This window comes from Durio zibethinus, chromosome 23 (genome assembly GCF_047325235.1).
Source record: "Durio zibethinus cultivar Kanyao isolate XHJ-2024 chromosome 23, ASM4732523v1, whole genome shotgun sequence".
NCBI classification, from domain to species: Eukaryota; Viridiplantae; Streptophyta; class Magnoliopsida; order Malvales; family Malvaceae; genus Durio; species Durio zibethinus.
The window spans coordinates 18,011,076-18,025,244 of NC_143184.1; the positions used below are offsets into that span (position 1 = coordinate 18,011,076).

Consider the following 14,169-nt stretch of genomic DNA (forward strand, 5'->3'; position numbering starts at 1 on the left):
AAAGAAATAAGCTGTGTGACCAACATACTTCAAAAGCCTAGTTACTATACGACTATTAAATGCATATAGCAGTTCAAAAATCACACATAGTCACTTATAGAATTGTTAGATATATATAGTAACTCTTAAGTATAAGTAAGTAAGTATGCAATACCCTAGATCCATTCAGTCACAATTCAAGTTCCTTACAATCTCTTTTTTATTATAAGATATGATATACTTGTGTATTCACAATTATATTCGATGTCTCAAACATAATCGATCGGCTTATGAATACAACCAAATGTGACACCAAAATAATATTTTTTTCTTCTAGAATCTCTCCATTTCAATTTAATTACTATCTAGATATGTCATATTATATAAGTCATAATGTATAGATTCGTAAACCTATCGCTAGATATAGATTTAAAGAGTTGCCACTAATATTTTTTATCTAGGTAAATTGATCACCTAATTGAATTTGTCCCATTTCAAAGAGAAGTTTTAAGCTTGACTTAGGTATCTTTAAATGATAAATTTCAATCTACGAAACTAAATTTAGGTTTAGGAGTATGATTATGTGTGAAGAGGTTATATCACTCTTAAAATGCATATCAGTCTGATTTCATATTATCCAAACCTTAAAATATTTTTATAATTTAACAAATAATTTAATTATTCAAAATTGGTTTTAAAGTTACTCCAATCATTTTGTAGTAATTTAAGATAATTTTCTTACCTCATCAATATTTTATGGAGACTCGTGTCCTACTTTAAAGAGATTCCATCATTAGAGTCATTAATGTATTTTTCATAAGTTAATTATTTTTTAAAACAATCAATAAAATCCTCCAATCGTTTGGTCAGATTTTATATTGATGCAATTCTCCCAATTATTTGGTAGAATTTTTATTTGAAAATTTTTTTATGAAAATTATTTTAAAAAAAGTTATTAAATTTTTCAATAATTTAATAAGATTTCACTAAAAATTTTAAATTCTCCAATCATTTGGTAGGATTAAAATTTTATTTATTGTGAAATTCTCTAATTATTTGGAAAGATTTATGGATTAATTTTCAAAAGATTTATTATTCTTATTTTTATGCATTTTTCAAGCATCCATAATCAAAATAAACAACAAACAATAATATACGATAAATACAATGCAAAAAAAAAATTATACAAATTATTGGACCAAGTCCAAGTTGAAATCCAAAACAAATTGAGCTTGTAACAGCCCAAACAAAATTCTGACCCAGGTTTGAGGTGAGAGTCCAGATGAATTGGGCTCGCAATTGGGCTTGAGTTTATTGAAGATGACACCTTGGCTGGGACAGTTGTTGCAATTGGATCGGACCACAAACAGTCGGGCTGGTAAAGGGCACTCGATTTGAATACCCAAAAAATCAAGCACTTAAGGCAAAAAATCTTCCATTTTTCTCCAACCATTTTCTCTCTTTACAAGACATGTTCTTTCTTCTTTCAATGAGTGTTATGAGCAACAAGAACAGCAAATGGAATTTTTAGATTTCGATTAAGCCCCATTGTGCAACCGCTGAACGCCACCTCCAGCTGTCGCAAGCCAACCACTGTTAAAGCTCAATATTCACTCGTAAGCTTGCCTTGGCCTCATCGTCTTGGATCTGAGGTCGATTTTTCGCAAATTGTCTGCTAATAGCCTAGATCCAAGGTTGAAGTTGTGGCCTTCCATCACCTTTTCAGCTCTTTTCCGCCGTTTGATCTTCCCCAACTTTCAGTATGTTGTTAACCTCACTATTTTCTTCCTCTTCATTATTCGGATCTCCTAGAAACTACAATGACCACCACAGACCACCACAGTTGCACCACCTCTGTTTTTGATTTTCCTTCTGGATTCTATGATTGTATGTATTCTTGTTGAATTCCTTGGGATTTTGCTTGTGACTGTCTAGTTTGGCTGTATTTTTTTTTTCAATTGGTATCTTCAGATCCTAGTTGGTTGTGCTTGGAAATTGGGTATGGGTTTTGGTTGGGAAATCAGTGTTGGCAACGTAACAAGAGATTATAGTTTTTTTCTGTTTTGCCCATTTCTTGGCTTTGGGTTTTCTTTTCGGTATTGTTGGGAATTTTGGGTTGTTAGGATTTGGTTTAGGTAAGAACTGATGTTGAATTGTTGGTGATAATGATTTGACGAGGGTAAGCTACTACTAGATAATTGGGGTAGTAGTGAAATGGTACATGTCTTGGATGCTGATTCTGAATGGCAATATGAGTGACTTAGTTATTTTCAAGCTAATATATTGGTCACTGTGGCTTGAATGGTGAGATGATAAAGCGGTTTTTTGGTGACTGGTATAGGTAGTGAATGGCAAAGAAGGCTGTAGACACCTTATTTAGTCGGACTAAGCCAGTAGAGCTCAAACTTGGTTCAAGCCCCCATTTGTTGAATTTTGGTTTTTTATTTTTATTTTTATTAATTTTTATTTTTTTTATTTTTTTATTAGTGTACATATATAATTCTTTTAAATTTTATATATTTATTTATTTTACTTTGTATTGTTCTTTTTTTTATTTTATTTTATTGTTATCTATTTTGCTTATCCTGTGATTTAAATGGAAAAGGCTATATCAGTATTTATCCTCATCAAAATTTGGGATCACTCGTTGGAATAATCTTTTCTTTTGTTTAAAACAAATCTAGATTGAGTTGGGACTCTGTTAATTTTTCAGTATAAATAGACTCATACAGAACATAAAAAACACAGAGCAAATACCACCCCACCAATAAAATCCTAGCAAGTCCCACATACCAAGTCTTCATACCCATTCCCTATTGTCACAATCCCAGCAAACTCCAACAATTCCGAGCCGCAAGTCCAAGAGGAACCAAATGCACAGTGGATACACCGCCAGCCCATTGCCAAATCCTCAACCGAACCTCATTTCAACCGTAATACCAAAAATTCAGTAAACAATCAAAGCATGGAAAATCACAATCAGCTCAAGATTCTCCACGATAATAGAGAATTCAAGCATCAAGGAATACAAGAAAAAATGAGAGCTCTGCAGTGGCTTTGAAGTCTCCATCTCAAGCTGGGATGGACTTTTTTCCCTAAAGTTTCAAACAAGACGGAATGGCCAAGGAGAGAAATTGCTTCCTCTCCTAGTCAGTGATTGGAAGGTGATGGTCATTGGCGGCTCGAGATCAATTTGTTGATTCTTGAGGTTTATATGCCGAGGGGGACATTGTGTGAAACGAAAGGAGCCAGGAAATCGGAAAGAAACTTCTACAGACTGAGGAAGGTGATTTTTGACAATCGGTGATAACCTACGGTGGCAAAAACGATAGAGGTCGGTGGTAATTGGAAAGCTTTGGTTGTTGATATTTGGAAATATGGGCTGTTGATCTTAGAGCCCTTAGGTTTCTTAAGAAAGAAGAGAACAAGAAGATAAGAAGAAACCTAGACAAAGAAAGTGACAATTTCTGTTTCGGGATAGGCTATTAGAGCTTAAAGACCGAAACAAAGTGGAGGAAATTGAGAATGCTGTAATAGTGCCATAGTGGTTTTTGATGAAACTAACAACAAAAAGCAAGATTCAAGGTTTTAAAAGTTTAAGGTTTAGAGTTAATGTCAGAGTTGATTATACTCATCAGTAAGTGGTACAGAGCCCATGAAAAATAGCTTTGTTGCATGGACCCATGTGATGCATGTTGATATTGCCATTAGTGAGGCACGTTCAGATCCTATGTTATTGGTTTGATTTTTTTTTATTCCTTCATTTTTAGTTCCATTTGTTTTATTTATATTTTGTTGCATCTTGTCATTTACTTGCTTTTATTTATTTAATTTATTTTATATAAAATTTACTTATTCGAATTATTTATTTATTTATTTTGTTAAAAATATTTTTTAAAATAAATTCATGAATCTTACCAAATAATTAGAAGATTTTCATAGCTTTAAAAAATTTTAAATTGAGAATTTTACCAAACAATTAAAAAAATTCATAATAATTTTTTAAAATAATAAATTAATTTATTTTTCATCCTACTAGGTAAGTGGTGGATTTCGATTTTGAATTATGAATTTTACTAAATCATTAGAGAATTTCATAATGAAATACTTGGAAAAAGAAAAAAAAAATTTTAATCCTACCAATTGATTAGAGGATTTTAATTTTGAATTATGAATTTCACCAAATAATTGAAGAAATTTATAATGAATTTTGAAAAAAAATAATTTTGTAATCTTATCAAATGATTGAAAGATTTAAATTTTTACGTTAAATTTTATCAAATTATTAGAAGATTTAATGACTCTTTTAAAAAAAAAAAAATTTTTTTAAAAAATTTTTGATATAAATTTTTACAAAACGATTAAAGGGTTTTATTGATTATTTTCAAAAATAATTTATTGAAAAAATACATTAATGAATTTAGCGACAAAGTTTCTTCAGAGTTGGATATGAGTTTTTATAAACTCTTAAAATGAAAAAATTGTCTTAAATTGCTATCAAGCTAATTGAGCAACTTTAAAATCAATTTTTAATAATTAATTACAAAAATATTTTAAGGTTTGGATAACACGAAATCAAATTGGTATTATTTTTTGATGGGCGTTGTGCGGTTTTATAATCTTTTTCATGCGTAATTTTACTTTCGGATATAGTTTTGATTTTGTAGACTATCATCTATCTTTTAAAGATGTCAAAGTCAAGTTTGAAATATTTTTTTAAAATGGGACAAAAAAAGTTAGGTGACTAATCGTATCTAAACAAAAAGATTGTTGGTCACTCTTTAAGTTTGTGTATAATGATAGATCAACGAATCTATACCTTATGACAAAGAGTGAGGGTGGTGGCTAAATCGATAACTATTTCTATTCTATTTCTTTTCTGATTGGCTATTGTGTTTCATGATTGTTTTTCTTTCTGATTTTTTATCTAATTTCTCTGGTTTTTTGTGTTTTTATATAAGGTCAAAATTTTTCAAGGACGAGGTACTAGGATTAGATTGAAATTTGAAATCCATGAATTATCTCAAAATTTTATCCTTAGTTTGTGAAATTGTCAAGACCCTAACCAATTTGAAATTTTAGTTTTCCCTTTTTTTTTTCTTGAAATAAACAAATAATTTAAAGAAAAGATAAATGAATCAACAATAAAGATAACAATTGACATTAAACTTAAAAAATGAATAAGATAAATATATATACAAATAAATGCACTAAAAGTAAAAAAAATGAAATATTAAAAAACAAATAAATAAAAATAAAAAATTTGACAACTAGGTTTGGAACAAGTCCGGGCCCAATTGACTTAGACCCCGAACTAAATGGGGTGCTTACAATATCGAATCAATATGATCATTGGCAATATTAAAAAATAGCTAACATTGAACTAAAACTTTAAGAAATAATCAAAAGTCTTTAGGGGTATTAAATATGAGATCTTTTGATCTCGAAGGCCTCAAACAACAAGAAACAAGGATTTATTCTTTTATTACCCTTGTTGGTTGAATAATGCACATAGACTATGAAACACATGCTATGGTCTTACTTTCATTTTCCCATGAAACGTATATCTTTATCATTAAATATTAATACCATACAAGTGATAGTTCAGATATTCCCTTTATCTAACTTGAATTTACAACTTTACTTGATTTCACATAATTAACTGGACTTTCACCTAGCATTTAAGACAAACAAAATGAACTATAAGGTTATTCACTTTTGGTCACAAATCTTAATATCAAGTGACCTCATTTTGATAATTTATCAAGGTGATTTTATTTTAAGCTTAGGCTCTCAATCCATAACTTAAAACTAATCTTATCTCTCTAGTGCCAAACCATTAAGGTGATTACTTATATAAGAAGGTGAATATCTGTCCAACATACCTTTCAAATTTTATCGTATATGTACATTTACATATAAATGTATGCATGCTTCATAAAATAAAGTACTAAACTTTAAAGGCATTAATCACATTCAATATAAGTCATCTCAAATGAGAAAAAACATAGATTGTTCACATAGAACATTTTAATCAGTACATCCTTATCTAGGTAACCCTAGAGATTTCATATGGCTATAAAACATATCTCTAGACATTGGCTTAGTTAATGGATCTACACTTATATCATGAGTAGAAATGTACTACTTGTTAACTTTCTTTTGTATAACTATGTCTTTCATGAAGTTATACTTAATATTTTTATGTTTGGTTTTTAGGATTTGTTTGTGAATGCGATTGCTACTTGACTATCGAAATTCATTAACATTTAGTTGGACCTATCTTTCCCAATTCTTAATGTTTAAAAAATCTCATAAGCTAAATAACCTCTTGCATTATCACTAAAAATGCTACAAATTTAGTTTTCATTATAGATAGTGCTATTTAAGTCTTTTTTTACTGATCCAAGATATAACCCAATAGTCAATAAGAAAACATAACCAAAAGTAGATTTTTTTCTTTAATTTAAATCTCCTCTCTAATTGTTGTACATATAGGCAATTAAATGCAAACCACTTTCTTGATAGCATAACAAATAACCAATAATGCCTTATGATACCTTAATATCCTTTTCATAACTTTCTAATGGGATTAATCTAGATTAGATTGATATCTGCTTATCATACTCACGATGTAGCAAATGTTCGGCTTTGTGTACCTTATAGCACTCATAAAACTTCCAATAACACTAGAGTAAAGAACCTTTATCATTTGTTCCTTTACCTTGTGAAGTCCCTGAACATATGTTTTGGCTCCGGCCTTCACTTTTTGCCATAGAAGTATCAATTGGCTTATAGTCTTGCATACTAAATCATTTAACAATTGTTTTAATAAATTACTCTTATGAAAGAGAACAATTTCTTGAAACGTTCTCACTTGATTCTTAAACAAAGTATGTAAGCTGCTTTTACACATCCTTCATTTCAAATTTGAAGACAATCAATTTTCACCGTTGTGAAATACTTTTTATCATTTCTAGCCAATAGTCTGTCATCCACATAAAGTGATAAGATTATAAGTTCGTCTATAACTTTTTTAACATATGCACAACGATCTTCATCAATTATGATAAATTATATAAAATTATTACTTGATGAATTCTAATATACCACTGCCTGAAAGATTCTTTAAGAACATAAAATGATCTTAATCATCTGCACACTTTTAGATGCACTCATCATAGTCTTTGGATGAGAAGTTGGAGTCCAATCCTTCTTTGAATAAGGATACATTAGATCTTAGGGGAACCTCACAAAGTTTGATGGAAATGCTACTAAACTAGATGCCGTGCTGGTGCATATGTTCCACGTATATTATTTATAGATGATAATTATTGGTAACTCTCTAACATCTAGATAAAGTACCAAAAATTATTTCCCTTAGAATGTTATTTTAGTTTTATTTTCAAATCCATATTTTTTGAATAACATTTTCCATAAAAAATATTTTTATGCAAAAAAAAAAATGATGATGTTACAATTAACAAATAAATGGTAATAATTAAAAGATATAAGCATGTGAAATGAATGCAAACAATAATCTAATGTAAAGATATGCAAATGGATGTTATGCATGATGTTGAGATTGAATTTTGAAATTGGGTTCTTAAATATAAAAAGCCCACCCGAACTCTCTAATCTCTAGACAAAGTCTAGTACAACTATTTTATATTTAAAATCTTGCTTTTATTTTTTCTTTGTTTGATCTTATTATTTTTTTGATAAAGAAATCATATGAAAAACTTAATAAAATAAAATTTTCTAAATACCCTATCCTCTAGACGACATTTAGCATATGAGATTTTCATACGAATCCTTCGAATTTTGGGATGGCTTCGGGTGTGGACATGGGTAAAGGTTTTTTTGGGTTTTAACTTCTTGGAGATGGATAATTTGGGATTTGGGGTTTGACTTATGGCTTAGGGTTTGGATCAAATTTAGGGTTAAAGGTTAAGTTTAAGATTTAGGGTTTGAGATTAAGAGTTTAGGGTTCATCTCATGTATTATTATAAAGAGAAATTTTAAAAATTTTCTTATATATCGAAAAAATAAGTTATCTTAGTAAGGGTCCATATCAACAAATTTTATTTAATAACCATGCATACTGTAATATATGTATATATGTATATTGTAATATATATGTATATATTATATGACTTTGAGTAGATATGATAATTTTTATATTTGAATCGTATGTATTTTATGTCAAACACATATATTATAAAAATTATTATATTACATTTCGTGTCAAGTATAGCAAACAAGAAACACAATTTTTTTGGGTGGCGTTTGGGCAACGCCATGTACTTTGACATTAAATTCAAGGGTAAGAATCATCAGGCTAAGCTTAAAATTGACATGCATTGTCTTAATCATCAGGCTAGCCTGTACTTAGCTTTGCTTCAATATCTTATTCTCCCTATTCTCACAAGTCTCATCATCTATGAAAAATTTTGTATTATTGCTTCAAACAATATGAAATCAATAATATAGATTCCCCAGAACAATCCAGATTTCATAGCAATATTCATTAATTATTCTTACGAAAATCAAAACTGCAAACAGAACAAATCAAACACCATAAATATGCAGGGTATCTGTTTAGCACCAATTCACAGAATGACCTTTCTCTTAGTATCACTATCTCTCCTTTCAAAAAAAGCCAGACAACCAGAAAAAACAAGAAGAAAACAACAGCACAATAAAAATACAAAAAACTAACCCCAACATATCCCAAACATTCTGCCAAACAAAAATGGAAATTAAGCCTGCAGGATGCCCTGAAGCCATAGAAATCAAGAGATATTGCCCTTAGAGTGAAGTTATATTTGTTGTTTTTCACATGCTTCTCATCCTATAAGATCGTCTAGTCCTTACTGAATGAGGTTTCCTGCCAAAGCTTGGACGATTTGGACCAGATTTCTCTGAAAAGTCCTTATTGTATGTATTTACCATGTTCGATTTTCCTTCTAATGTATGTTTTACCTTATCTGCTTGAGCTTTTTGCAGGCTAGAAGAATTCTTTTCTAAACTCAACTTCTCTTGGCACTTCAATGACGCAGTAAAGTTGCCATTGCTTGATTCTAAACTCAAACCATGTAGTAACTTCTCTAATTCTGTTATCTTGTATCTCTCTTCAGATTCTTTGTGATGGCTGTTATTCTTGTTATCAGATATTTCTCCACCTCCTTGTTTAGAGCTCAGAATCCCTCTAGCATTCATTTGGTACGGATCATGTCCAGTATTACCTTTCTTATTTTCCTTCCAAGTTGCACTGCCATCAGTCTTACGTCTAAATTTTGATGATTCGTCAACATCGGATACATTAGTTTCTTGAGTGGAAGAGCTTGGAAAATTAGGATCATTCTGATGAGGTCGTGCTAGTTGCACAGCAGCTCTTGCAGCTTCTGCTGCATCAGCTGCAAATTTATATGCTGCTTCAGCTGCACTCTCTGCATCTCTATACTTTTTCCTAGCATTCTTTCTTTCAGATGATTTTCCATACAGCTTCAGCTTAAAAGCCAAATTTTGGTTGGCATCTTCAAGCTTGGCATTCTCTAAGTTAGCCGATATTTGGGGCTTGCCCTCATGTTGCCTTTGCTGTTTATCTGCATCAATTTTCTTCTGCAATTATCAGAGATAGAAGTTTAAAACTATACTTAATTTACTTAAAAAAAAATTTCATCATTCACACCATTCCAAATAACAGTTTAACCCTTTCCATGTACAAGTAAAATCATACATCAATAGTGATGATGCTTGCTAACACTATCAATTATGTGATATTTTCTTACATCAGAGATACAAGAAGATCCTCCCTCAAACAGATTGCTGATATCATGCATAGGAGCAACTTCCTTCAGCATTTTCAGTTTGCTACCCAAGCTTGGTCTTCGAGTGGATAGTTTCTTTACGATCTAGAAAAGCCAAAAATATATCAATCATGGTGAAAGAAAGGCTGCTTCTGATAAAAATTTGCAACACTGAAAACTGTGGTTTCCTACCTTACCTTAGGATTTACTCCACAGTTGTTGCGAAGTTCGACAGCACAAGTATCAAGTTCCTTCCCATATCTTGATGTGAATAGCCCACGAATCTTTTGTAGCTCTGGCAATTCTCCACACCTTGGAGCTGCAAAGATCAGACTTGATATGGCTTCCTTGAGCTCATCAGGACATTGTCTGAATAAGAAAACAGGCAAATGTAACGAAATATAAGAAAGTTCAAGAAATTTTTAAAATCTAGCACAGGAAAAACTGAAAAAGGCAAGACAATGTAACGAACTTGTTATTCTTAAGGATAACAATCCTCTCCATCAGTAGATTGAAGTAGTTTTCAATCATAACATAGGCATCCAACATGTTTTGCTCCCTGATGACATGTTCAACCTGACAAGACACCAAGATAAACTCAGTACAAAATAAAGAAACAGACTATATGACAAAAAGATAATGATGATGAGGGGTTTTGATATGAAATTACACGAAGTAGAGCTCGTTCTTTCTGGCTAAGGTTGAGAAGCTGAACAACGTCAGACCTTGCTTGTTGACATCGAACTCGATGCTGCTTCTCAAGGAATGCTATCCTTGAGATTGCAAGATTAACATAAGTTCTGAATTTGGAAGCCTTAAAGTTTCTTCCCAGCAAAGCGTCAAGTTTCTTTCCCATAATTGTTTTCCCAGCCTGCAATGCAAGCTAACAACGTTGGGGGTTATATATTTGGAAATTCATTTACCATAAATTAATTTAGATTATGACTGGTCTTTACAGAGCTTTATCATCATTGAAACTGTCATTTGCTTTTGTAAATGCGACTTTGCACAATTATAGAAAATGACTTCATAACCTGAAAAGTAGAGTAGTGCATAAGCAGAGCTTTAAATTACTCAAAAATGTAGTCAACTACTTTTTCTTCTTCAATGCAAATGGTGTTTTGTTACAACTCTTCAAAAATGATGTCATTTTACTGGCGAAACAAACCACTTTAGTTATGAAGAAGCTGCTAGTCATTGAAATGGAACAGTTTCTTCTTGATGCAACCATGCAAATTCGGAGGCTAAGGTCCGTGAGTATTCAAGTCCATGTCCATTTCAATCATCACCAGCACAGCTTGGGGTATTGGGAATCTATAAGATTATCAATCTTCTAATTAAGGCTTTGACATTTGCTTTCAGGGCTTTAATTAGTGGGGGTGGAGTGGCATAATTAACTTATCAATTACCAATTATTTGCCTTGTTTACAAAAATTGCACTTTATATCACCCGAAATATGTGATGATTACTCTTCAGCAGGAGAACATAAAATTTGAAATTCCAAAGAAACGGAAACAATTAAAACAGAAGAAACAGTGCCCACAATTTCTTTCTTGGAGCTGCTTTGAATATGAAGATTGTCTGCTTGAACAAGCAAAGCCATGCTATAAAGAACCAGAAAGATCCTTTTCAACGCCTTTAATTAATAGGGAAAAGGAAATTAGATCATTTTATTTAATGCAGACATCAATCCAAGTTACATTCCCACTCAAATTTTACAATGACTTTAGTGAAAAATCCCCATAATATCAACATTCAGCTTTTTTCCTTTTTTTTTTTTTTAACATAAGAGTGTAAGATGCTACTTTCAACCTTAAGGTCCTAGGCTTTTCCACCCCTAAAATGTCTTCTTACATAAAATTAATAACCACTGATGGTGGTGGATCATCAAACACATGATCTATAACTCGACTATAAGTTCAACTAGCCATAAAATTAGCACAGAAGTTAGCCTCGTAAAAATATACTAAAATATTCTACAATAACAATATCTACTAAGAAATTGTTGACATTGATAAATAACATAATAATAGGGATCATTTGCACGAATAATTCCTATGATCTTCTTCATTGTAAAAAACGAGTCAGATTCAATAATCAATCTTCAAAGTTCTCTCTCCCAAGCTAAAAGTAAGTTTCATCTTAATAACATACAACTCAGCTTGGAGATAAAAAAGTAAAAATAAAAAGAGGATTTACTTCCAGAGAGCTAATTAGACAAGTATGTATTATATCGATCTATGTCAATTAATTTGTAGGGTAGATACTCGTACAAATTAATCATATGTCAGAAACAAAATTTGAACTGGTGACGCAAAGATTTTCAATCCTTTGCTCTACCAAGTAAGCTATCCTGGCCATTACCGATGCATTACGCTCATAATACTAGAGATTTGGGTATTAATTAAAACTAAAAAAAAATAAAAAAGTATTAAATTAAAGTCTCAAACGGACAAAGAGTGAAAGTGCTCCGAGGTAGAATCCTGAAGCCAACAAGTCCACAACAAACCTGAATCCTTTTAGTCCCTAAGTAGGTGCAAAGTTGATTCAACTTGGTTCCCACATCTTGACAACTAGCCGAGTTGGATAATCCCCAAGCCACATAGGCCTTCATTGTAAGTAACCTGTTGTGCATTACTAACCAAATAAAGTGTATAGCTCAAGGCGGCACACCCAACTTTCAAATTTTTAACCAATTAACATTGGTCTTAGTTCACCTAACATCTAATTATATGTCCAAGATACAGAAAACAAATCATTCGAAGCAGCAGACCACACCAATCGATCTTCCTTATCATGAGTCAATTTAAATAAAGACAACTATTATTTAATCATCTCATGTATAATGCTAACTCGATCCCGATCCCAATCACCACTCGTGCTCACATAATCACTAACACAATGCATGTCATCAATATCAAAAGGATCTCGGTTGCATCTTACCTTCAGGGTCCGGCTACCCAACCACTTGTCACACCAGAAGGAAGTTTGGTTTTCATTAAACACAGGTTGCCCATATCCTTGAACTCCTAAATCTTTGCCCCATAGAATGCTTCTTCAAGTATGTAAAGAATTAGGTTTTTTCGAGGCCTTGAGAAAAGGAACACCTTTAAGATATTTAGCCCTTAATACCCTATCCCATAAACCATTGTTCCTTTCAGCAAGTCACTATCCAAGTTTAGCAAATGATGCATTATTCATGTCCTTGGTCTTTTGAATACCCAAACCTCCTCCCCAGGTTGACAAATATGTCCCATTTAACTAGTGCCATTTTTTCTTTATACCTTTAGATCCTACTCACAAGAAATTCCTATTCAAAGCATCAATCTCTTTTGCTACAAATACAGGCAGTTTTGCCATCTGCATGGTATAGTTGGCAATAGTATTGGTGACAAACTAAAACAACACCACTCTATCAGCCAAGGACAACTATTTTTCCATCCACGAACTTAGTCTATTCTTCACCTTTTCCACTAAGCTTTTGTATGTCTACTGAGAAACCCTGGATGAATGGATCAAAACTCCAACAAAAGTAACAAAATCATAACAATGTTGCATCCTAGTAATAACCGTAAACTCATCTATTTGAATCTTTAAAACATTGGCCAAAGTAAAAAAAGAAAGAAAGAAAACTTTGATTTTCCAAAGTTCACCTGCTTACCTGAAAAAGAGCAAAACCGATTCAAACTGTCCACAATAACAGTGCACTCTTCAAACGACGCATCCCCAAAAAGAACCAAGTTGTCCACAAAGAAGACATGTGAAATTAGAGGTCCACCTTATGATATACAAACCGATTTCCATCTTTTGTCCCTAATCGTAGTGTCAATAATATTAGAAATTACTGTAAGTATAATACGAAGAGATAAGGAGATAGTGGATCACCTTGACGCAAACCTTTAGTTGGCTTGAAGTAAGAGGTAAGTTCAGTATTCCAAAGAATGCTCATCTCAGTAGATATAACACAGTACATGATCAGTGAGATAAGGGATGATGGCAAGCCCAAATTTACTAACTCCCATCGAAGGAAGTCTACGATCATAAGCTTTGTCGAGATCAATTTTCGTCATACTACTACTAGCCTTTCATTTTTTCTTTCCAAAGGAATGCACTGCCTCCTGAAGAACCACAATAATGTTTGTACTCCATTGCCTAAGAACAAAGCTACACTGGGTAGGAAAAAATAATGTCCTCCAAAATGGATTGCAAATGACATAATAATTTTAGAGAATAATTTCACGGAAATATTGCATAAACTTATAGGCCTAAAGTTTGCAACCATTTCTAGTGGCTCAAATTAGGAATAAGTACTAATAAGACCTTGTTACAGAGGTATCAAAAGTCCTTGTCAATAAGGCTTGCTTTATAAAGTTACAA

At 32.0% G+C, this 14,169-nt stretch overlaps 1 protein-coding gene and 1 long non-coding RNA gene across 3 annotated transcripts; one reads left to right on the top strand and one right to left on the bottom strand.

The window, feature by feature from the left end:
* The first annotated feature begins 1,085 nt into the window (after nt 1-1,085).
* On the top strand, nt 1,086-3,734 carry LOC149512368 (uncharacterized). The gene is made up of 2 exons (XR_016332663.1): nt 1,086-1,739; nt 2,321-3,734. It is a non-coding gene; the product is annotated as an uncharacterized LOC149512368 (long non-coding RNA).
* A 4,695-nt stretch (nt 3,735-8,429) lies between these two features.
* On the bottom strand, nt 8,430-13,819 carry LOC111313234 (uncharacterized). 2 transcript variants are annotated; one of them, XM_089752786.1, is made up of 7 exons: nt 13,678-13,819; nt 13,454-13,605; nt 10,462-10,674; nt 10,264-10,367; nt 9,989-10,160; nt 9,774-9,896; nt 8,430-9,603 (listed from the first exon to the last, which is right to left on the bottom strand). In XM_089752786.1, the coding sequence occupies exons 3-7, from the start codon at nt 10,645-10,647 to the stop codon at nt 8,818-8,820; spliced, it is 1,371 nt and encodes a 456-aa protein (XP_089608912.1). In that variant the 5' UTR covers nt 10,648-10,674; nt 13,454-13,605; nt 13,678-13,819; the 3' UTR covers nt 8,430-8,817. The 2 variants fall into 2 exon arrangements, with proteins under 2 accessions (XP_089608912.1, XP_089608913.1); XM_089752787.1 differs by lacking the exons at nt 13,454-13,605; nt 13,678-13,819 and having other exon boundaries at nt 10,462-10,728.
* Between the last annotated feature and the right edge of the window lie 350 nt (nt 13,820-14,169).